Below are 24,824 nucleotides of genomic sequence, written 5' to 3' on the forward strand. Positions count from 1 at the left end.
AAATTTGACAGAAAAAGTAGTTCAACACACAGTAATTCCTGCTTCTTGGCAGGGGGTTGGACTGGATGGCCCATGGGGTCTCTTCCAACTCTACTATTCTATGATTCTATGTAATGCTATGTAGTAATTACTGTATTTACGAATTTAGCACCACAATATCATGATATATTGAAAACATTGACTACAAAAATGTGTTGGATAATCCAGAACGTTGGATAAGTGAGTGTTGGATAAGTGAGACTCTACTGTATATGCAAGTATTAAAACATCCTTAAAAATCCAAAAATATATAATACTTTTGCTCCCAAACATTTCAGATAAAGGATGCTGAACCAGTATACCAATTGCATATAAACATAAGAGAGCTAGAAGCTAGTATTAATCTATGATTCGAAACAAGGGTTTGTGGCATTTTAACTTGCCAGTGTTTATGTCAGTGGGGAAAATCATGACACCTTCCAGAATTTCTGGACTGAAATTCCACAGCTGATGGTGAGAAATGCTGGAATTTAGAGTCCAATAAAATTTGCACCTTACCCACTACTGATTTAGACCAAAGAGCCCCGTGCTCTCTTGAAATATGCAGTTGCTCCCTCTCCCTGTATTTGCGGGTTGACATTTGAGGACTTGATGATTTACAGATTTGGTTAATATGGTCTCTATAGCAGTCTTTATAAGAATCATCCAGTGGGATTCTTATGGTCAACCTCTGTTGAAAGCTGACCACAAAATCATGCTGGAAGACCTAGGTCCCTTTTACACTGCCATATAATCCAGATTGTTAAAGTAGATAATCCACGTTATCTGTTTTGAACTGGATTATGAGTCTATACTGCCATATAAACCAGTTAAAAGCAGATTATCTGGATTTTATATGGCAGTGTAGAAGAGGCCCTAGAGATTCCTAGAAAGACACATCTCTAGAAATTTCTCGATCCTCTGGTACAATTCTATGGTCAACTTGTGCTGAAAGTGGATCACAAAGTTGTGCCTGAGAATCTAGACCTTTCTAGAGGATTAAAAATTGGCAATTTTATTTGTAGTTGTTCATTTTTGCAGGAATTCTGTGCCTCAATCCAAGTAAATCTAGAAGACTGAGGCCCCTTCTACAGTTTCTATAAGAATCCTCCAGTGTGATTCTTATGGTCAAACCTTTGCTGAAAGCTGACCACAAAATCATGCTGGAAGACCTACGTCCCCTCTACACAGCCATATAATCCAAATTATCAAAGCAGATAATCCACATTATCTGCTTTAAACTGGATTATATGATTCTACATTGCCATATAATCCAGTTCAAAGCACATAATCTGGATTTTATATGGCAGTGTAGAAGTGGCCTGATAGTAGATGGAAATGGTATGATGGAAAAAGCTGGAAAATGTACATAATCAAAAGGTCTGGAACTGAACCAGGACTCAGGGTACTTTTATAAACAAAAAAACCAAACAACTATCTTCATGGTGTTTTTCTTGTAGAGATTGAGACACAGACACAATGGTTACTGTTCCTTTTTAGAATATGTTGCAGATTGTCTTTCTATTTAATATTGTTTAATACTAACAGCCTTGACTTACCTAGTTTGACCTTGGGAAGCTGTTGTCCCCTTTCAAAGCCTTGCAATCTGTTGCTCAAACAGAAATAGGTGAAGTCAGTCTTAAAGCCTCAATCAGCAAAGGAAGGGCTGTAGGACCTTTAAGGAAGAGCCATTGTTCTTAAAGAATAGTGGCAAATGGGGAGGGAAAACCCTAAATTGTGATGAGATTGTAATACAACACACCAGGAAACATGGTACTCCTGTGCTTTATCCACTTTAAAATAATAACAATAGTAGTAGTAATACATTTTTTCTTACCTGCTCTCAAATCAGGGCACAACATATATAGTTAAATATATATCCTCCTTCCCCTTCTTTTTATACTCAGACTAACCTGAAAATCTACTGCAGGTGCTATTCAATCTGCATCCATCTGGAGGTATTTCAGTATTTCAGGCAGTGATTGTTGCAGGAAATGACAGAAATTGTGGCCCCAAATCACACCACAATCCTAATGTTTTCCCCTGTGATTACAGGCTTGTCAATAATTCTTGAGTTGTGCTAATGTTTACCATCTGTCTTCACTGAGGCCCCTTCTATACTGCTATATAAAATCCAGATTATTTGAACTGGATTATTTGGCAGTGCAGACTCATATAATCCAGTTCAAAGCAGATGTGAATTATTTGCTTTGATAATTTGGATTATATGGGAGTGTAAAATGAAGCCTTTGTTTTCCGTTTTTTCTCTTGAAGTAGAGGGTGTTTCAAAACGATGGACCCAATTTCAAAGCAGTATAATAATATTTCAGGATAACAACCTGTTATGATTATACAAAATGTTACAAACGGTTCAACGAGTAATCAAAACATATAGTTTTACTAATCATTTTGAGGCAGAAACAAATAGCTTCCGATTCTTCGTGACCTCATGGACCAGCCGACACCAGAGCTCCCTGTTGGCCATCACCACCCCCAGCTCCTTCAAGATCAAGCCGGTCCCTTCAAGGATACCATGCATCCATCTTGCCCTTGGTCGGCCCTTCTTCCTTTTCCCTTCCATTTTCCCCAGCATCATTCTCTTCTCCAAGCTTTCCTGTCTTCTCATTATGTGGCCAAAACACTTCAGCTTTGCCTCTAATGTCGTTCCCTTCAGTGAGCAGCCGGGCATTATTTCCTGGAGTTTGATCTTCTCATGATGTGGCCAAAATACTTCAAGTTTGCCTCCAATATCCTTCCCTCCAGTGAGCAGCCGGGCATTATTGGAGGATGGACTGGTTGGATCTTCTTGCGGTCCAAGGCACTCTCAGGATTTTCCTCCAGCACCAGAGTTCAAAAGCATCTATCTTCCTTCACTCAGCCTTCCCTTTGGTCCAGCTCTCCCATCCATAGGTTACTACAGGGAATACCATTGCTTTAACTATGCGGACCTTTGTTGCCAGTGTGATGTCTCTAAGTCTAGTCATGTCGGACTCTGGGGGTTGGTGCTCATCTCCACTTCTAAACCAAATAGCCGGCATTGTCCATAGACACCTCCAAGGTCATGTGGCCGGCATGACAGCATGGAGCGCCGTTACCTTCCCGCCTGGAGCGGTACCTATTGATCAACTCACATTCGCATGTTTTCGAACTGCTAGGTTGGCAGAAGCTGGGGCTAACAGTGGGAGCTTACCCTGGATTTGAACTGCTGACCTTTTGGTCAGCAACTTCAGCAGCTCCAGCACTTTAACCCACTACGCCACTGGGGGCTCCTGCAGAGTGTATCTACATTGTAGAATTAATTCTGTTTGATACCGCTTTAACTTCCTGCCAACCTAGCAGTTCGAAAACATGCCAACATGCAGAAAGGTAACGGCGCTCCATGCAGTCATGCCGGCCACATGACCTTGGAAGTGTCTACGGACAACGCCGGCTCTTCGTCTTACAAATGGAGATGAGCACCACCAACCCCCAGAGTCAGACATGACTGGACTTAACGTCAGGGGAAAACCTTTACCTTTTTACCGCTTTAACTGCCCTTGGCTCAATGCTATGGAATCAAGTAATCTGCAGTTTGATGAAACTCCATCCTGAGATTTTTAGTTCTGGCCCCCTAAAATAACTCTTTGGAACAGAATGCAAAAGACCTTGTGAAACGACAGCTCCAAAGAGCCATGGCAGTTAAAGCGGTGTCAAACTACAGTGTAGATGTTCCCCTTAGTCTTGCACTGAAACCACTACTCCGCGCTGCCTCTGTTACTTTCCTATTCCAATGCGCACCGCGCCATTCGCCAGCCTTTAGACTCCGCCCCCGCCCCGTCCTCCAATGGGCTCTCCCGCCCTAAACCCCTCCTCTTCCCTCACTATTTCTGGAGGCGGGGAAGACCAAGTACACTCGAGAGGGGGGTGTTGATATTTTTTTTTTTTTTTTGCGCTGGGAGATGGATCCCTGGTGGACCGTCGGAGGCGGCTCCCGCCCGGGCAGCAAAACGCCGGGATCCAGCAGAATCCCCTGCAGGTAAGGCTGCTTAAGGAGGAGGATTGGATCCGCTTCTACACCGGGGGCGGCTTGGGAAGGGCGTTCGCCTCCGAAACCATGTGGCTGGAAGTAACTAGCGAAGGGAAAGTCCTCTTTTGGGGCATTGGAAGTTTAAGAGAGCATCTATATTGTGGAATTAATGCGGTTTGACACCGCTAGAACTGCCGTGACTCAATGCTATGCACTCATGGAAGTTGTAACTCCAATGCAGGATGGCATAGCAGTGAGCCAGGGCAGTTCGAGCGGGGTCTAACCGCATTAATTCTACAGTGTAGGTGGAGCGCGGGAAAGGGATTGTTTTGTCTTGTTCGGCAGCAAAGCTCCTCCTGCAAAGTTCCGGCCAAACTTTGCTGACATCACATCCCGCCCAGTCCTGCTCCTTGTTGTTGCTACGTTGCCGCCTAGCCTATAAGTTTGGAACAAGTTTCCTCCCATTTTTTGAATTACTGGAGCTTAGTGCTTTCAAGAGAGAAGAAGCGAAGCTAAATGGGTCGGTTTCAATCTCAAGTTGGGATGTGTAGGTCTCAGGGAAAGCGGGTGGGGGTGTCCTCCTCATTTACTCTGGTTTGCAATCCAGTTTTGGGTGTGGCGTGAGCATAAAACATCCACTCAAAGCTGGAGATGCACTCTCTAATTCGGATTAGTGCTAGAATTAGTGCAGTTTGACCCCACTTGCAACAGCCACTGCTCAATGCTATGGAACCCTGGGAGGTGTAGTTTTACAAGGTTTTTAGCCTTGTCTGCCAAAGAAAATTGGTGCCTTTATTAAACTATCATTCCCAGCATTTTATAGCATGGAGACATGGTAATTGTAATTAAAGTAGTTTCAAACTGCATTAATTTAACACTGTAGATCAGGCATGGGCAAACTTGGGCACTCCAGGTGTTTTGGACTTCAACTCCCATCATTCCTCACAGCCTCAGGCCCCTTCCTTTTCCCCCTCAGCCGCTTAAGCGGCTGAGGGGGGAAAGGAAAGGGCCTGAGGCTGTGAGGAATCGTGGGAGTTGAAGTCCAAAACACCTGGAAGGAAGGCCCAAGTTTGCCCACGCCTGGTGTAGATGCACCCTATGAGTCTTTCCTAGAAGGAAAATATTTCATGTTGCTCTCACTTTTAACTTTGGGAACAGTGGGGTCAAGCTTCTGAGGAAGGAAGGTATTGTTGACCATGACTGTGCAAACAACTTTCCAGAGTTGGAAACTTATTTAGAGGTAGCTGTGTTGGCCACAGTAAAAAATAAAAATAAAACAAAGTCCACAAAAGTAATACAGTAGAGTTTCACTTATCCAACACTCGCTTATCCAATGTTCTGGATTATCCAACGCATTTTTGTAGTCAATGTTTTCAATACATTGTGATATTTTGGTGCTAAATTCATAAATACAGTAATTACAATATAACATTATTGTGTATTGAACTACTTTTTCTGTCAAATTTGTTGTATAACATGTTTTGGTGCTTAATTTGTAAAATCATAACCGAATTTAATGTTTAATAGGCTTTTCCTTAATTTCTCCTTATTATCCAACATATTCGCTTATCCAACGTTCTGCCGGCCCGTTTACCTTGGATAAGCGAGACTCTACTGCACTATTATTGGGCCAAATAAAAACACAAATTGTGTCATCTAACGAGCTGCTGTGAGTTTTCTGGGCAGTATGGCCATGTTTCAGAAGCATTCTTTCCTGATGTTTTGCCCACATCTATGGCAGGCATCCCCAGAGGTTGTGAGGTCTGTTGGAAACTAGGCAAGTGGGATTTAAATATCTGCTGAATGCCCAGGGTGGGAGAAAGAACTCTTGTCTGTTTGAGGCAAGTGTGAATGTTGCAATTGACCGCCTAGATTAGTATTGAATGACCTTGCAGCTTCAAAGCTTGGCTGCCTCCTGCCTGGGGGGAATCCTTTGTTGGGAGTTGTTAGCTGGCCCTGATTGTTTCTTGTCTGGAATTCCTCTGTTTTCTGAGTGTTGTTCTTTATTTCCTGTCCTAATTTTTGAGTTTTTCCAATACTGGTAGCCAGTCATGGTTTCCTCCTTGCTGTTGAAATTGTCCACATGCCTGTAGATTTCAATGGCTTCTCTGTGTAGTCTGACCTGGTGGTTGTTAGTGGCCCAGCATTTCTGTGTTCTTATGGAAGCCTCTTATGCTTCAATAACTTCTTCATCTGGCAGTGTAAGAAATAGTGAAGTCTGCCTTCTCAGAAAAGGTACTGTTGTCCAAGATTGTACAAAACTACACTGCCATGTGATGCAATTTGGAATTGTATTATATGGTCACTGCAGACTCAGTGACCATATAATTTAACTTACATGGGTCTATAGCAGGCATGGGCAGATTTCAGCCCTCCAGGTGTTTTGGACTACTTACCGGCTGTTAGAATTGCGGGAGTTGTAGTCCAAATGGCCAGGAGGGCTGAAGTTTGCCCATGTCTGGTCCATAGTGGCCATATAATGTGGTTTCAAACTTAATTAGATGGCATTGTAGATGAGGCCCAAGTAACTTTGCAGACTGGAAACTTATTCTGGTGTCGTGATGGCCATGCAGCAAAATAATACAAAAATCCAGAATCAACAAAAATTATTGAAGCAATGGCAAAATCAAAATTCACCATGCAAGCTTTGTGATGCTTGACCAGTTTCTTCATCAGGTAAAGAAATTTTTAAAAATGCAATAGAAGGAAAAGGATCTAGAATCCCAGGCCCAACCTTTCTTCTGGATCTTAGTGGAAGTTGCTGCTTATAATGGATTTGAAAAAATATTGTTGCCTAGCTTTTACTGCTCTTTGTCTGGAGTCTCCACATGGCCAAGAAGGGGAATGGCCTCTGCCTGCCTTGAGATCCATCCATCCTGACCATCTTCATTGACAATAAAAGCAACACCTGTGACTCTTAATTAACATCTTCCTTTTCTTCTCCTGTATGATTTTTATCACATTTGCCTGATGAAGAAGCATGTGAAGCTGTAAAAACTTGCATGATGTATTTTGTGCTTTTTATCTGGCTCAAAAGATATCCATGTATTGTGGGTTTAGGATCTTGTATTTTCACGGATTTGTGTGAGACATAGAGTCATTTAGAATGTATTGGCCATCTTCAAGGCTTATACATTTGGAGATTTTTGTGAATATGGTTCACTCCATGAGATGCATACAGAGCCAGTGTGCTGGAATTGTTAGGAGTATTCAACTGGGACTTGGGAGATCTAAGAGTGCATTTGCACTGTAGAATTCATGCAGTTTGATACCACTTTAACTGCATGACTAAATGCTATGGAATTATGGTGTGTGTAGTTTTTCAAAGTTTTTAGCATTATTTGCCAAAGTGGGTTGTGCCTCACTACACTACTTATCCCAGGATTCCATAGCATTAAGTGATAGCAGCTAAAGTGGTATCAAACTGCATTAAATGTACAGTGTAGGTGCACCCTAGGCGACCACTTAGTTGTAAAACCTGCTAGGTAATCTTACTTTAACCTACCTCATAGGGTTGATTGTAAGGATAGCCTGAAAAGAATTATAGAAAAGGGGAGAGTCTAAGTCCTCTGATCTTGGAAACTAAGCCAGGTGAGCCCTAGTTAGTACTTTGATTGGAGATGGGCTTTGAATAGGGGTGCTTTGAATGCGGTTTGATAAGGGGTTGGACTGGATGGCCAACGAGGTCTCTCCCAACGCTGATTCTATGATAGGCAATTAATTCCAGTTGCTGCAGGCTACATTTCAGAGGAAGGAACTGGCAAAACCACCTCTGAGTATTCCCTGCCTAAGAAACCCTTTGAAATGCATAAGTTGACAATTTCAAGGCACATGAATACTCTCAATACATGTATCCAATTAAATAAATTCATGCTGAGTTAAAGTAGAAGTGTATGTATATACATATCTACACCTACACACAGAGTCATGGTAGGGAAGGGAAGAGTTTGTAAGCAGTTTAATCAGAGGGAACTAAAATGCAGAAGTAATAGATATAATGGCTTGTTCATAAAATATTTGTGGGAGAATAAGGTAGAGCATAACCTATTGAAGCCAATCAGATAGAGAGGCTTGCTAGACCCAAGTCTTTGCTTTTCCTGAATTTGCCAATCCCCTGCATTTCTTGCATCATTTTCTTTCAATGTCTTTTCCCTCCTCCATACTCCCATTTTTGCCTGTTAAAGTAAATAATATGGCCACTGCCTAGTTGTTGGGAGTTTCTGCACCTTCCTTTCGGGCATTATAATCTGTTAGGTTTTTTTGGCCTGAGGAATGTTGCAGATCATCTTCCTGCATGAACTTGTTTTAGATATTTTGAATATGTGTTGTCGAAGGCTTTCATGGCCGGGATCACAGGGTTGTTGGGCTGTGTGGCCAGGAGAGAATGCTTCTGGAACATGGCCACACAGCCCGAAAGACATACAACAACCCTATTTTGAATATGTTCCTGTGTAGGACTGATGTCTCCCTCTGTTACCTTGTCATAGAGTAGGTACAGCTTGTAACTTCAGCTTATTAAATAGTTCTTCCTCTTATCAGCCCAAAACATTGCTTGGCTTTTCTGAATAGCTCTAAGTAAGTAAATTTGCTGGACCCTGGTTGTATCCTTTCTTTGTTGTTTTTCTGATTCTTTAAATGCAGCTCACAATAATTGTAAATTAAGGTATACTCAGCTCTCCACATTTGGTAACAGGATCTCATGAAAGTAAACCAAAACATCCACAAATAAAGATGGTTTTTTTAAAAACATGAGAGAACACCTTTCTAATAATCTTTAGATCTGACATATCAAAACATACCATATTGGTTACACACTTTTTAGACATGCATCATATCACAACACCAGAATTCAGTTTTACTAGCAAACTGGAGGTAAAACCATCCCTTACAAGATATATGGACAGATACATAAATTGTAATAGTGAAATGTATGGGGACACAACATATCTTATGAAAACTTTATTTATATGTATATTTAAAATTAAATATATTATTTGAAAGATAATATATATTTCCAAGATTTTTGTCATTTTTCATTACCTCGGTGTGACACACCTATACACTGCAGCCAAAACACTAACGTGTCGTAACATACAGTTTGGAAAATTCTGCTTGAGATCCTCCTGAGTGACTCTTTGATCAGCTTCTAGTGGAAGTTGATCATAGAGTTGCACTGGAAAACCTGGAGAAAATAGTTTAAACAAATCCGCAAAAGTCGAACCTTCAAATGTGGAGGGCTGACTGTATAGCACAGGACATGCCTCTCGTAATGCTGATGATTACTTGTCACATAGACAACTTTTGCTTTTAAAATCCAAGCTCACTAACCAACATGTGTAGCAAATTTTGCTCCAAAGCAGACGGAACCATGCACTTTCAGACATTTTCAGATGCACAAAAGGAGCCCCTGGTGGCGCAGTGGATTAAAACCCTTGTGCTGGCAGGACTCCTGACCAAAAGGTCGGCTGTTCGAATCTGGGGACCGGAATGAGCTCTCGTCTGTCAGTTCCAGCTTCCCATGCAGGGACATGAGAGAAGCCTTCCACAGGGTGGTAAAACATCCAGGCATCCCCTGGCAAAGTCCTTGCAGGCGGTCAATTCTCTCACATCCAAAGCAATTTGCAGTTTCTCAAGTTGCTCCTGACACACACAAAAAAGATGCACAAAGAGCCACTTCTCTGCCTTGGCAGTCTCCTTTTAATTCATACCTTTCTGGCATTCTTATTCTCAAAAGATGAAATGGGTACCTTGCTAACTATATGCAGAAGATACACAATTGTAAGAGACCATTCCATCTGGAAGAAGCACATGGTCCAAAAGTAGGATATGCTTCCTATTTCTCTTTCTTGACTTCCACAGATGCTCCATATATCTTCAGCTAGCCCGTATTTTTACCTGTTCTGGTTTCGATATTACAGCCAGCCTTCTGCATTTTCTAGGTCAGGGGCACAGGATCCCCACAAAAGTGGGAAAAATCAGCCCACAAATAATAAAATTGTTATTTTTAAAAGTTGGGAGAACGCGTTTCTAGGACTATCTAGATTCTCCAACATGACTCTGTTGTACCGGAGGACCTAGAGATTCCTAAAGAGGTGAATCTCCAGGACCTCCTTTATGACTGTATCATCAACTTCCAGCAAAAGTTGACCATAGAGTTGCAACGCAGGACCTAAAGAGAAAAACAAATGAAAACCATCAAATCTGCAAAAGTCAAATCCAAAGATGGGTATACTGTTCACTAACTTTCTAGTATTTTTGTCTTCCATTCCAATCTTCAATCCTCATGTTCAACTCAGCCCAGGTTAGAAATGTTTAGATTTGTCAGTATAAATTATCTAGTGTTTTGTCTATAGGTGTCTTCTAGTTATGTGATAGAATTTTAATTTGTAGTTTTAAAAAATAATTTTACTTTGTTTTTAGAAACTTTGCCCGTGGAGCCTGCAGATGGGGTCAGAACTGCCGATTCTCCCATGATAGGAAGGCGACCCAGATCTGCAAGTATTTCCAGAATGGATTCTGTGGTTACGGAGACCGCTGCAGGTAAAGATTAAAGCGAGGGGGGAAATCAGCATTTCTCCCTGAACAATGTTCCAGATGCATTGGTAGTAACTATCCTGTTCTCAAAGTTACACTTCAATAGAAAGAGTGATTCTGGGCAGTTGAATAAGCCAAAGGCTGCACAAAAATGCCATAGAAATAAGGAAACATAGTCTGGTTTATTGTATTACTGTCTGGATTGGATGATTGTATAACATGCCTTTTGGCAGTGACAAAAGTTACTCCATGGGACTAGTTAAGAGTTCAGAACCAGTATGATTCTGCCATATAATACATTTCAGACCTCCCGTGGATACCTGAACTATGGATAATAGTAAACTATATATTTTGTGTGTACTTGGGGCCAAAAGCATACCATAGAATCACACTGGAGGGTATAAAAAGGCCCACAAACAGTTCCAGAATATTTTTTGGAGCGTGGATAATTGAAACTGGCTATATCAAATACATAGATGGGAGATCTTGAAAAGTTGCCTTAAGATTCAGAGAAGGAGCTCTTTCATGGTCTATGACAGATAACAATAGCCTGTAGTTAACCAACATACACTACTCACTAATTTGAAAATATATATATTGTACTGGTGTAAAATAGAGAGTGAAAACATGTATAATAATAATTTTATTTCTTCCTCGCCTCTCCTAATGGCCCAAGGCAGGTCACAACATTGCTAAGACACATGATAAAAATACATAATCATTTTAAAATATCTGTAGAATACACATATTCATATTAAAACATATTTCCACAAAATACACGTTAACATACACAAACAGTTCGTGATCAAAACTATCTGGGTAGACCTGCTGGAAGAGATAGAATTCTGACAGCTGATCTAGCTATTGGAGCTCTACCTGCAGGTTGTTCCAAAGTTGTGGGGCAGCTGATGAAAATGTCTTCAGGGTGGTGGTTGTTAGGCAGACACCCCTCAGAGGACCACAGTGTTTGGGGCAGATTATACAGGAGAAGACTGTAGGAGACTTGGACCCAAACCATGTAGGGCTTTAAAGGTCAATGCCAACACCTTATACTTTGCACAGAAACTAATTGGCAGCCAGTGGAGTGACTTTAGGATAGGTGTAATATGCTCACTCCTAGATGTTCCTGTAACCGATCTGGCTGCTGTATTTTGAACTAATTGCAATTTCCAAACTTGGTACAAAAGTAGCCCAATGTAGTCCAACCTTGAGGTTCCCAGTGTGTGCGCTACCATCTTCAGGTCCTCCAAATCTAGGAAGGGGCGCAGCTGGCAGATCAGGCAAAGCTGGTAGAAAGCACTCCTGGCCATTGCATCTACCTAAGCAGACTTTTGGAGAGACTAATCCAGGAGTACACCCAAACTGCAAGCACAGTCTTTCAAGGGGAGTGTAACCTCATCCAGAATTGGTTGACATACCTCCACTCCCAGATGAGGATCCTTGATGGCAAGCACCTCAGTTTTGTCTGGATCCTGTTTCAATTTGTTTTTCCTCATCTATGGAGATGCTGAAAGTAATGTTTTGTACTTGGACTACTACTAGAACCTAGCAGACTGCTTTTCCTTGTATGTGCACAGCTGACACCTAAGAGTCTTCACAGGAGACTTTGGTGCTTCTTTTGCAACCAATACGATGCTGTTGCCTAACTTTGTGAATGAAGGACTTTTCAGTGTTAGCTATCTTCTCTTTGGAACTCCACCCAATTGCATGATTTGATATGGAGAAACTGCTGGTTTCAATGCCTCTTCAAAACATACCTATTTATATTGATAATACTAATTTTTATTGAAAGAAGACTAGACTAAAATGAACAAACAAATTCTAAAGTTAAACATTTAAAGCAAAATCTACTAGCCAAGCATATGACTAATACTATTACAAATTTCTAATCGAAAAATCTGCTACAAGTGACAGCACAAAGAAAATGAAAAATAAAACAGAACAATACACAGAGATTCAAACAAAATTTACATACTAAAACAAGACTAACAAACATAAAAAGTAATCTACAGACTTCTCACTCACTGTCTGATGTTTTTTTAGTCTGTTGCCTTTATGAAATACTGAAAAATCACACTTCTACATTTAATAACATATTGCTAGTTTATAAATCCCACAATGGATGAATCCCCCCTGCAACATTGTTAAACTCTCTTGTAGTTGGATAGATACTTATCTATCAGCCTAATCAATTTGCCCATCCCTGTTTATGTGAAACTTCTCTGGTTTGTAAATTATTCTTTTTGTCACTTAATTTATGTATTAGTTGCCAATATATATTTCAAAATTTTAACATACCACTTTATCACTTTTTGTGATGTTTTATATGTGTTGTAGTAAATAAATAAAAGCTAAAGAAGTACAGATTGTCTAGAGCTGTAATGTGATTGCTAGTTTAGCATCATTTCTAAGGTGAACACAAAGCACATAATTGTTGGAAGGCGAGGATTTCGTTTGCAACCATTTGCTAAGACCGCCTTTGTATTGCCTTGGTTGTTCCTCTGTTCTTGATCCCTAATTACTGGATATATTTTATTGTACTGCACTGAAGAAATTGGTAGCAATTCATATAGTTGAACTGAGACTTAATAATGCACTGATTACGCAAAATTTCATCTAAGGGCTCCTCTAGCTGTAGAATTAATGCAGTTTGACACCACTTTAACTGCATGGCTTAATGCTATGGAATCATGAGAGTTGTAGTTTGGTCAGACACTAGCCGTCTTTGGCATAGACGGCTCAAGTTCTTCTAAAACTACAACTCTCAGGAGTCCATAGAATTGGGTTATACCTGTTTAAGTGGTGTCAATTAATGTTACAGCTAGAGGAACCCTAAGTTTTCAGTAATTAATTCTACAGTGTAGATGTATCCTTAGGTAACCTATGACAACAGAACTTCTGTCTCCAGACTGCAGACAGCACAGCTGAAAGTAGAGACCTGAAGGTAAAATGAGGATTTCCCAACTATCCTCTGTAGGCACCATACTTAAGCAACTAGATTTTCTTCTGGCTCCATCTCTACAGTATTAGGTTCCATAAGGAGATCTTTCTCTCAGATTGGATGTTGGGACCAAGTTCTGTAGCTCTCAAATGCTGATAGAGGGGAAAGTAATAAGTTCTTGTTCAATCTATTTATTTATTTATTTATTTCCAACATTTATATCCCGCCCTTCTCACCCGAAGGGACTTAGGGCAGCGTACACAATTGGCAGCAATTCGATGCCTACACATAATTAAAACGTAACAATAAAAATCCAATTAAGGCAATTAAAACAATATAAAAATATAAAACATATGGTTAAAAATCTGTTCATCCAAAATCCTCGTGCTGTAGCTGTAAATCAGTCCGGGTCGTCTTTATCATTTAATCTTCGAATTAAATATTTGTTAATTCATGCTAATGAAATAGATTTCAAAGTTGGAATCCAGTTTCACCATTCCATGAATGAAAGGCTGTCCTATTCATGGAAAGCATTAGGATTTAGCACAATGATATCACAGCGATGTCTGGAGTCATCAAAGCATGGACAAGAGATCTGCTAATTCTGTAATCCCTTCTGCTGCTCTGAATGGTCCAATGGCCATTTAGAGCAGCTTCGCAGAAGGCAGAGAGAGGTGTGACATCATAAAGGTTTTTTTTTCTAGCTGAGGGCATATGTTTGCTTGCAATGCCCTGCCTTAAATGAGACTCTTGTCATTATTCATTCTCTCAGCTACCAGCATATCTTGGAAGCGCCCGCTTTGAGCAGATGTGGGTCAGAGTCTGACCGTCCTGCACTGCTAGGAAGTATGTTGTTGCTGAATCGTCGGGGCTCAGAGCCAGCCATTTCGCCGGAAGCTTCAGTGAGGAGCTGGGGTGGTGCCCGGCGTGACTCTGAACCAGCTTTCTCGGGCATGGCACAGTTGCAGACAAACTTCGGAAGCATGAGCATGTCGTTGGATGAGGGAGACGAAGACGCAGAAAAAACTACCTCTTCTCTGCATCCCCCAAATTGGGCTCTCAGTAAAGAATTTGTCCCCAGGAAGGCAACTTCAGGTAAGCCTCTAACTGGGGCAATCTTGATTATAATCTGTTCATCTAAACCAGGGGTCCCCAAACTAAGGCCCAGGGGCCAGATGCGGCCCTTCAAGGCCATTTACCTGGCCCCCACCCTCAGTTTTAGACTTAGGCTCACCCAAAGTCTGAAATGACTTGAAGGCACACAACAACAACAATCCTAATTAACTTGACTATCACACTTCCCAATGAAATCCTGATAGGTTTACAGTATGTTGGTTAAAATTGTTTTTATTTTTAAATATTATATTGTTCTTTCATTTACTAGCATTGTGCTATGGTAATATCATATATTGTGTATACATATAATATTGATAATAATATTATAATGTAATACAATATAATACAGTATTTATTTATTTATTACAGTATTTCTACCTCGCCCTTCTCACCCCATAGGGGACTCAGGGCGGCTAATAATAATAATAATAATAATAATATATATATATATAAAAGAGTGATGGCATCACGGCGACCGACAAAACTACAGGCCCCCCAACCTCGAAATTTGACAACACAACCCATCATCCACGCCTCTAGGTTGATACAACAAAAAGAAAAGAAAAATAAAGTCCTAATTAGAGGGAGAGGAATAATTGCTTTTATCCAATTGCTGCCAGTTAGAAGGCTAAGCTCCTCCAACTTGGTCTCCTAGCAACCCAATAAAAATAATAAAAAACACTAAAAAATAATTAAAAACACTAAAAGATTAATACAATAAAATACTATAATAACAGAAAATAACTAAAAATAATACAAGAAAATAATAAAATATAATAAATAAAAAGATAATTTACAATAAAATTAATTAAAAAATACAAATAACGTCAAATAAAAATTACACAACAATTTTTATCCAATACCACCACCACTTTGCCACAGCAACGCGTGGCCGGGCACAGCTAGTACAATATAATATTGTATAATATAATAATATTAATTATATATTATATATTAAATGTATAGTATAGTACCAGATAGTAATATATAATGCTAATATTGTGCTATGCTAATAACATAAATATATTGTATGTACATACAACTTGTAAGCTGCTCTGAGTGTCCTTTGGGGTGAGAGAGGGTTGGGGTATAAATGTAGTAAATAAATAAATAAATGTTGTTGGGTTTTTTTTTTTTTTTTGCATTACAAATAAGACATGTGCAGTGTGCATAGGGATTTGTTCGTATTTTTTTTCAAAGGATAATTTGGCCCTTCAGCAATCTGAGGGACCATGAACTGGCTCTCCACTTAAAAAGTTTGAGGACCCCTGATCTAAGCAATAGGAGCCCCCCAGTGGCACAGTGGGTTAAGCCTTTTTGCTGGCAGGCTGCTGACCTGAAGGTTGGGTTGCTGATTTGAAGGTTGCCAGTTCTAATCCAACCTGGAGAGAGCGTGAATGAGTTCCATCTGTCAGCTCCAGCTCCATGGGGGGACATGAGAGAAGCTTCCCACTAGGATGGTAAAACATCGACCATTCGGGCATCCCCTTGGCAACATCCTTACAGATAACCAATTCTCTCACACCAGAAGCAACTTGCAGTTTCTCAAGTTGCTCCTGACACGAAAAAAATCTAAACAATGAGATTTGGGGATTTCTTAGAGGCAGGCGACCTACAGATTCTCTTAGTTCATTCTGGATGGCAATGATACAAGACTGGGAGTTGCCATTCAAAACATTGAGAAAGACCTAGATTGCCTATTAGAGGCAGAGTGTCTTGGGGTTAATCAGCTATGATTCATCTGTGACTTGACTTGAACACTCTGATCTTCTCATTCATATTTACCCAACCTGTTTCTCCTGCTCTCTTTTGATTTGACAGGTAATTGATAATTATTTCAATATACAGTAGAGTCTCACTTATCCAACATAAACGTGGCGGCAGAACGTTGGATAATAAGGAGAAATTAAGGAGACGCCTATTAGGTTATGATTTTACAAATTAAGCACCAAAACATCATGTTATACAACAAATTTGACAGAAAAATTAGTTCAGTATGCAGTAATGCTACGTAATAATTACTGTATTTACGAATTTAGCACTAAAATATCACAATGTATTGAAAACATTTACTACAAAAATGTGTTGGATAATCCAGAACATTGGATAAGCGAATGTTGGATAAGTGAGACTACCGTAGAAGGTTTTTTGTTTTTAAGATCCACAAGGTTTCAATTTGTCAGTATGCTATATAACTCAAGTTCATACTATGCCTCCATCTTAAATGTATTTGGGAACTTTCTTAAGCTTCACTCTCCCAACCAGCAGAGCTGCTTCTGTCCACAGAGGTGTAAGTGTGGTGATGGGGGAGTTATACCTGTACATTTTTTATTTCAATACTGGTTCAATTTGGTGTACTAAAGTAGAACATCCTCAGTTTTCCTCTTGCACTTTTCTACTCACTTAGATGCTTCCAGCTGTGAACTTGCCATTTGTTAAACAACTGCCTGTTATAATAATTTTATTACAAAATAAGTGAAATAAAAGGCTATTACCTAATGTATCTTCAGAAAAGCATATTCTTTCATGTTCCTGTCATTGGGGGAAGCACCAGCCTGTTTATCCTACCAACCAAAATATCTCTAAACTCAAATCCACCTTTTCCAGTTAACCAAAGTTATGAACAATGCTGATATAGCTCTTTCTGACTTCCACACTCCAGTTCTCTCTGGCAACTGATTCTCGAACCAGTTTTCAGACTCATTTCTAAAAATCCAAACACATAATCCCCTTACCTTCATTCTCATTTTTTAAGAACGAAAGGCTCCTTGTTTGCAGGGAAGAACTGGAAGTGGGAGCAGGGCAAGCAAAGTGCTTTTCATAAACTTGTTGAGCTGAACTATCTAGTGATTTCCTGATCCCTACAGTAACCAAAACCTCTATGTAGGATGGACGGGGCAAGAGACACTTCTGTAGTCATGTTGACAGCCCTTCCCTTTTATTTTTCTCACTTGACCCTTTGTGAGATGTGTGAAGACCTGTGTTTCTGATGTGATTCTTTTCTCCATTTTGTATAGCATTAAACATTTCAAAGCACTTTTGCAAACATAGCATTACTATGTGATCTGTTAGCAAAAATATATTTTCCTTAGTTGTATCTGTTGGTCAGATTCTAGATCCCATGAAGAGAAAACCGATGCTACACCCTTGATGTCAGAAAGTGCTCCCATTAAGGAGGCTGCTCCTGCTTCTTTGGTTTCAGAGGAGCCAAAGGTAGGTGATATGTCCAAAGAACTGGGGTCATAAGACTTAAGTATTGCAACTATTCAGAGGGCTTGTTGTATTGGAATTCTACTTTAATATTAGACTCTTCACTTCTCCAGAAATCCCCCATTTAGAGGGAAGTTTGCAGGCTGCTGTGTTGGTGCTACACAGATTTAGTGCTGAGTTCTTGCCAATGTGATTCAGAATTAATGTGGATGCATGGTACCCACACAGTAAAGTGAGAAATGAAGGGGACTTACTGATCCAAGCAAACAATGTGATTTTCATTTCCTAAATCCTCTGTTAGTATATTCAGGAATAGTGCAAAGTTCTTATCTCTTGTGCCTTTAAAAAAAGACCTCTATGATAATCAGGTGAGCATCCAACATTGTGAGCATAAGGACCAGAAAATACTCCAGAAAAGCTCTGTTTAAGTCAAACTTGCCATTTCTTCTTTACGCTTCCTTCACTTCCACCCACGTTTAAGGCAAGGTGACAGGCTATACTGGTAGTAAACAAGCTGGGCCAACCGGTCTTGGGAAAGGAAGAAATTCAACAGGGAAAGAATATAATAATAATAGTTCAAGGAAAAGGAATTAGAAAATGCATAGGGAGGAAACAGAAGAGCGATAGATATGGAATGGGTGAAAAGATCAGGAGAAGTGACAGATTTGTGAATAAACCAAAGAGGACCATTATTAGGAAAGAAAATGAGATGTTGGGAAGATGAGTTAAGATAAAAAGGTAAAGGTTTCTCCTTGACATTAAGTCGTTGTCCGTAGACGCCTCCAAGGTCATGTGGCCAGCATGAGTGCGTGGAGCACTGTTGCCTTCCCGCAGAAGTGGTACCTATTGATCTACTCACATTTACATGTTTTCGAACTGCTAGGTTGGTAGGAGCTGGGCTAACAACAGAAGCTCGCCCCAACCCCCTAAATTTGGACTGCCGACCTTTCGGTCAGCAAGTTCAGCAACTCTGCAGTTTAACCTGCTGCACCATCAGGGAGCCCATGAGTTGATGGCAGACACAAAACTAAACAACATAACTTCCCTAGTACATCAAGTATTTCCTCTTCCCCCTCCCCCTGCCAAAAAGGTCCAGTATCTTTGTTATGATTGAACTTTTTGAAGACCGATTACCAGCTTCTAAAAGGGCTCATTCCTTATATTCTATCTAGAATGGATTAGGTACTGTACCCTTTTGATCAAAATTTCCCTGATTCTATCTCTGCATTCTAAAGGATGTCAGTAACTGCTCTTACAACATAGTAACCAGGTGTGGTGATCTTTTTCAGGCAGCTGGCGGTTCAGGAGCAGCAGTGGCGGCAGCAGGTGCCACGGCTGCTGTGGCCCAGAGTGAGGATGTGGTGTGCGGCATCTGCATGGACAAGATTTCTCAGAAGGCCTTACCCGAGGAACGTCTTTTTGGTATCCTTCCAAACTGCACCCATGCCTATTGTGTTGGCTGCATCCGGAAGTGGCGGAAGAGTCGGGATTTTCACAGTACAGTGATAAAGTAAGGGGTCTATGGTAATTTTTTGTCTCATACTTGTGTAAACTAAGTTTTCTGTTGGCATATGCTTCATTAGTGAACCGATTTTCCATGGCATCTTGCTACATAACCAAAATCATGAGTGATGTTAACATTTAAAGGACCTACTGGATTGAATAGTGAACTGATAATGAATTTTATCCCTTCATCCTCTAGGGGCTGCCCAGAGTGCAGAGTCACTTCAACTTATTTTATCCCCAACAAGTACTGGGTTTTTGAATCGGAAGAAAAGGAAAAACTGATTGAGACTTTCAAGGCACGGACTAGGTAAGTAGCTGCCTCATCACTGAAAGCTATATGGAGTGTTTCTCCATATTTCCAGTTTTTGAAAAGAATGATCCAATACTGCTGATAATCTGGTGCTATCCATGTTGTAGTCTGGCAAGCATCACAGGATTTTTCTGAATGTTCAGAGGATGAGTTGGCTTGGGATGATGGGTTTCAAAGTGAAGTGTCTGAATTGCAGGCAGACGAGTGATGTTTTAGATTCTTCAGCTCGCTCCCAGCAACAAGAGAAAATGAAAGTACTAGTACCCTTGAGAAAAGGCCTTGGGAAGAAATTCTCAAGGGAGAATAGATTAGACCTGAGAATGCAGGATGAAAAAAGCCAACGAATGGGATTTCCTCAGAGGATTCGAGGTAAGACCCAAAGATCCAGATGTGTGAGGCATGATGTCATGGGTGTCGTGGAGAGCTTAAATGGCTCGCTTTCAGGCCTTTCAGAGGAGACAACGTTGCTAAAGGAGATCGGTCTCCTGTTGATGATCTCAAGTTCTTGGTTCATGTATTGTCAGGATTCCTGTTTCATGTTCCTGTTTAAGCCTGTGTTTCTTTGGAGATTTTAGTTCCTATTCTCTAGTTCTTGGATGTGTACCTTAGGATTAATTCTGCGTTGTTGAATTCCTTGGCTTTGTGTTCTGCCCTGGCATTTTTGGATTACTTCTATTGAACTCTGTCATCTTTTGAGAATTGTGTTTTATATTTTATTGACGCTTTTGGATTTTCCCTTTCCCCTTTTTAGATACTTTCCTTAATAAACATTATTTTATGGGATTATTGGACTCTGGTGTGGTGTTGGGTGAAAAGGATGGTATCGGGTTAGAGATTTCATTTCACCTTCAAGTGTTCTATCTGCAATTTAGAGCTGAAGGAAGTTTGTCCAGACTTGTTTAAAAAGTGACCTGCATCACTGGAATGGTTTCATCTGTGCCATTTCTTTGATATACCCCCAGTTCCATGTTACAAAGTTGTACTCAGTTCTGGGTAACCATATTGATGTTCAACAAGCATGGGAGTGTGTGGCCTTCCATATTTTGGGAGGGCCACACTGTCTGTTCTAGCTTACTGATGGCTGTTTCATTCCAATAACATCTGGAGAGCAATGTGACTGCACCCCTGATCTTCAGTCTTTTTTCAGATTTGTGATTTCTGTTGGCTTCATGTCCTCTTTTTGAGAGCAAATTGTTGACTAATAAATATTCCTCTACCAAGAACAAGTGTGCACTGTAATATGTGGTCGCTTCCACTGTGCCATAAAACGCTAGTGTGCTTGCCTACATTCCTGAAAAAGAATAGTTGGAAGAATTAGGATTGTGTAACTTTGTTGACCTTGGATGCCATTTCTGGTACAGCAATCTAAACATATCTTAATTAAGTGTTCTTTCAATTCCCTCCTAGCAAAATAAGGTGCAAGTTCTTTGTCAGAGGAAATGGTCACTGCCCATTTAAATCGGAGTGCATCTACTTGCATGAGCTTCCTAGAGGCCAGGTCCCTACTGCAAGGCCACGACAACGACCTGATCGTAGGAGGCGGCAACCCATTGTAAGTCAAGATACCTTTTATATACTCAAGATAGAATCAGCCACTAAATTGCACACTATGATTCTTTTTTCAGGCTGCCTCAAGACATCCTGCTTTCCTGAATTTGTCTGCACCAGTATTCGTATAATTGTTATAGAGCAGGGCATCTACTTTATTTTTCATTATTGGGTCCAGTTAGAGACAAATGCAAAATGGTGGCTCCACGTAGACACATACTTGTTAGAAGTAAAAACAGGGATATTGAGGGCAGAAAATTTGTTCAATTGTTGCTCCATTAGCCAATTGGGATTCAGTAGTCTGTTCAGATTAACTTTGAATCACCCATGAATCTACCAATGTATCATAGTATACTTTCTACCCATCTGCTGTTGTACACAGAAAGAAACATATGACCTTTCAGATAACATTATGTAACAAAATTTGAAAAAAATATGTTCCTGGTTTAAAAGTGTTATTTCCTGTTTAATTGTGTGTTACTTACTTTGAAAGTAGTTGTCATACTCCAGAAATTTTGTTTTTGTGGCTGCCACAAGCTATGTTGAATTGGTTGAGACTCTATGAGATATTCATTGAAAAACTAGCAAAGTGTGCTGCAGTATGTTCCTAATAAACTTTTAGCATATTTTTATTATAGACCCAATCAGGAAATCTAGGGACAAATCTAATCTAGGGACAAAAGTTGTGTTACATAGTATAATATAGAGTAGCACTCCCACCATTCCTCTCAATGGTGCCTAAGACTTCTGACACTTGCAGTGAAGTATCTGCTGGATCACATGTCATAATCACTCATCCCCCATTGATGATGCAGTATCAAAATATACACAGGTTGGAATTGGTATTGTTTCTGTGAGCATCTATTCCAGTTGTTCTGCCAGCCCTAGTAATTCCTACTTATACACAGGAGTCTAGTGGCACCTTTGAGACAAAGAAGTTTGTAGCATAAGCTTTCATTGACTGAGTCTATAACACCTTACTTTGCAAGCCTCTTTCTCAACCTCAAAGGTGCTACTAGATCCCTTTGTATGACAGACTAACATGACTATGTCTTTGATTCCTAGTCCGTCCCCCCCAAGAGTTCAGATGACAGCAGACAAGGCTAATGCTCCTTATTTTGGTGTACATGATTGTTATTGCCATGTCTGGTAAAAACATGTCTGTGCTTCTGATACAAACCTGTTTGCTGTTTACAGACCAGTGGTGTCATAGAATCATAGAATCATAGAATAGTAGAGTTGGAAGAGACCTCATGGGCCATCCAGTCCAACCCCCTGCCAAGAAGCAGGAAATGTGATTTCAAGTCTCCTTTTCCTTGTGTCTTTCGCTGCAGGCCTATAATCTTTCTCCATCGGACAGCTCGGATGAGGACGATGATGACATGTACCTTGTCCAGTGGGCTCTTACCTTTGCCCTCCTGCAGAGAGATAGAGACTTCGACTTTTCAGACTTTCTCTGGGATTCAAGTGATTCTTCTGACTAGATGATGATAACGATGACAACTATGTCTTTTCTGGAAGCTGTGTGTAACTGGCTCTGGGAACAGTCATAATGAAATGTGAAGCTGTGGCTTGAAAGGATGGGTGTGGAATGAAAGATGTCTTGACTCTTGATCAGCTTAATGGCTCTTAGTTGTCTGGCAGGTCTTTACCATATAGGGGAACATGATGCAAGAACTCATTCTGTATTGGGGAAGGCTCCCTGATTCACAAGCCAAGCTAATGCTATTTCCACTTTTGGCACATCGTAGTTTTTATACTGCACCACAATTGCACTGCCAATCTCTTGTTCCTTGCTTGTAGATCTTCACATCGCCTCCTTTACCGTTAATAACATCCTGGGTTTCTTGACATAGGGCCCATGGAGAGCCTGCCAGTGGTGCCTCTTCCAGGTTTTCTGGAGAGGCTGGGTGAATTGGTGCGTTCATGCTGCTGCATATTTGTGTCCTCAGGAAAACAGGGTTGCTGAGCAGTGCTATCATCCACAGCAGGCAGCACCTGCATCTCACTTTGTTGTGTAGCAGTACTGTTGTTGGGTGTCTATACAGTAGGCCAGATGTAGGTGCAGGGAGGGGCTTAGTGTGTGTGTGGGGGGGAGTGTAAGCTAAACCTCTATTTTTTATTGATGCAGTGATGAGTTAGTATCAGAAGCTTTACTCGGTAATTAAACCCTTAGGATCAGGGATCAGTAAGCCCCCATACATATTTTTTAATCCTGGAATTATATGGAGAATACGAAATAAAATGAGCTTTAAAAACAAAGTTGTACAAAGTGTCCTCTTCTTCCTAACTACTTCTTACTGTAATAATAATAATAATAATAATACAGTATAGTCTCACTTATCCAACATAAACGGGCCGGCAGAATGTTGGATAAGCAAAAATGTTGGATAATAAGGAGGGATTAAGGAAAAGCCTATTAAATGTCAAATTACATTATGATTTTACAAATTAAGCACCAGACTGTCATGTTTTACAACAAAAAGAGCAATTCAATACATGATAACATTATGTAATAATTACTGTATTTATGAATTTAGCACCAAAACTTTGCGATGAATTGAAAATCTGACTACAAAAACATTGACTACTAAAGGGCAAACTGCGTTGGATAATACAGAACGTTAGATAAGCGAATGTTGGATAAGCGAGACTACTGTAATCATAATAAACTTTATTTGTATCCTGCCCTGTTTCCCTAATGGGGACTTAGGGTTGCTAAAAGCATATAACAGCAATGTTATAATACAACCAGCCAATAAACAAGACATAACATAAATTAAGTAATGACACAGCAAACGAAATGCTTTAATGGTGTGATAGTTGAATCAGGTTTGCACACATGTTTAGAATTTTTCTTCTGTAACAGCTTGCTCTTTCCTTGTTTCTTACTAGAGTAGATTTTCAAATAACTGGCAACCATGGGGATTGGTAGATGCCGGATAAATGTAGTTTCTGACTGCTTAAGAATTACTATTAAAAATAGATCTAATATAGCTCATACTATAGTATACCATATCATAAATTGTACAGGCATTATGAACAAAATAGGTTCTGTAGAGTTATGTTGAATTTGTATGTAGGTTGGAACAGGTACATTTTTAAAGTGGATTTCCAGAGATATAGATAGATTGATCGATTGATAGGTAGGTAGGTAGATGGATATACCCCCAGCTTTGGATAGCATAGGGAAGGGAACATAGGGACCATAGCCAGAAAAAAAATTCGGGGGGGGGGGGGAGGAGGGAATGGGGACTTTTTTTTAGCAAATCATGAAGAGTAGTTCCATAACGGAAAATAATTTAGAAATCAGGCTCCATTGATAAACTTCAGTGGAGACGCATGTGGATTTGGTTAATCAGTTAAAATGCATAAGTAAACCAGTTTTTTTAAAAAAAAACCCTGAATTTTTTGGGGGGGTGAACCCCTAACACCCCCCTCCCCGCTACAGCCTTGGTTAACATCGCTGTGGTGCTTGTTTGCTGTTTGTAAGATTTCTGTTCCTGTGATAATTGGATTTTGAAAAATTTGGCTTGTGGAAACAAGGATTGGTGATATAACTTTGGTGGACATAGCTTTTCTCATGATAACCGTTTCAGAAATGAATTTCCCTTCCGAGGGGTAGATTTCTCTCA

General features: G+C 40.2%; 1 protein-coding gene across 1 annotated transcript; it reads left to right on the forward strand.

The window, feature by feature from the left end:
* The first annotated feature begins 3,874 nt into the window (after positions 1-3,874).
* LOC100561695 (probable E3 ubiquitin-protein ligase makorin-1) lies at positions 3,875-23,451 on the forward strand. The gene is made up of 8 exons (XM_003220382.3): positions 3,875-4,033; positions 10,445-10,564; positions 14,272-14,594; positions 17,725-17,828; positions 19,115-19,335; positions 19,528-19,638; positions 21,049-21,193; positions 22,524-23,451. The coding sequence occupies exons 1-8, from the start codon at positions 3,957-3,959 to the stop codon at positions 22,671-22,673; spliced, it is 1,251 nt and encodes a 416-aa protein (XP_003220430.2). The 5' UTR covers positions 3,875-3,956; the 3' UTR covers positions 22,674-23,451.
* The last annotated feature ends 1,373 nt before the right edge of the window (positions 23,452-24,824 follow it).

This window comes from Anolis carolinensis, chromosome 4 (genome assembly GCF_035594765.1).
Source record: "Anolis carolinensis isolate JA03-04 chromosome 4, rAnoCar3.1.pri, whole genome shotgun sequence".
Classification (NCBI taxonomy): domain Eukaryota; kingdom Metazoa; phylum Chordata; class Lepidosauria; order Squamata; family Dactyloidae; genus Anolis; species Anolis carolinensis.

Excerpts from the sequence above, each read along its gene's own strand:
- LOC100561695 (XM_003220382.3), top strand. The coding sequence starts at position 3,957 with ATGGATCCCTGGTGGACCGTCGGAGGCGGCTCCCGCCCGGGCAGCAAA. Across the intron at positions 14,595-17,724 it reads CCCCAGGAAGGCAACTTCAG|ATTCTAGATCCCATGAAGAG; the intron begins GTAAGCCTCTAA and ends TCTGTTGGTCAG. Across the intron at positions 19,336-19,527 it reads TTTCACAGTACAGTGATAAA|GGGCTGCCCAGAGTGCAGAG; the intron begins GTAAGGGGTCTA and ends TTCATCCTCTAG.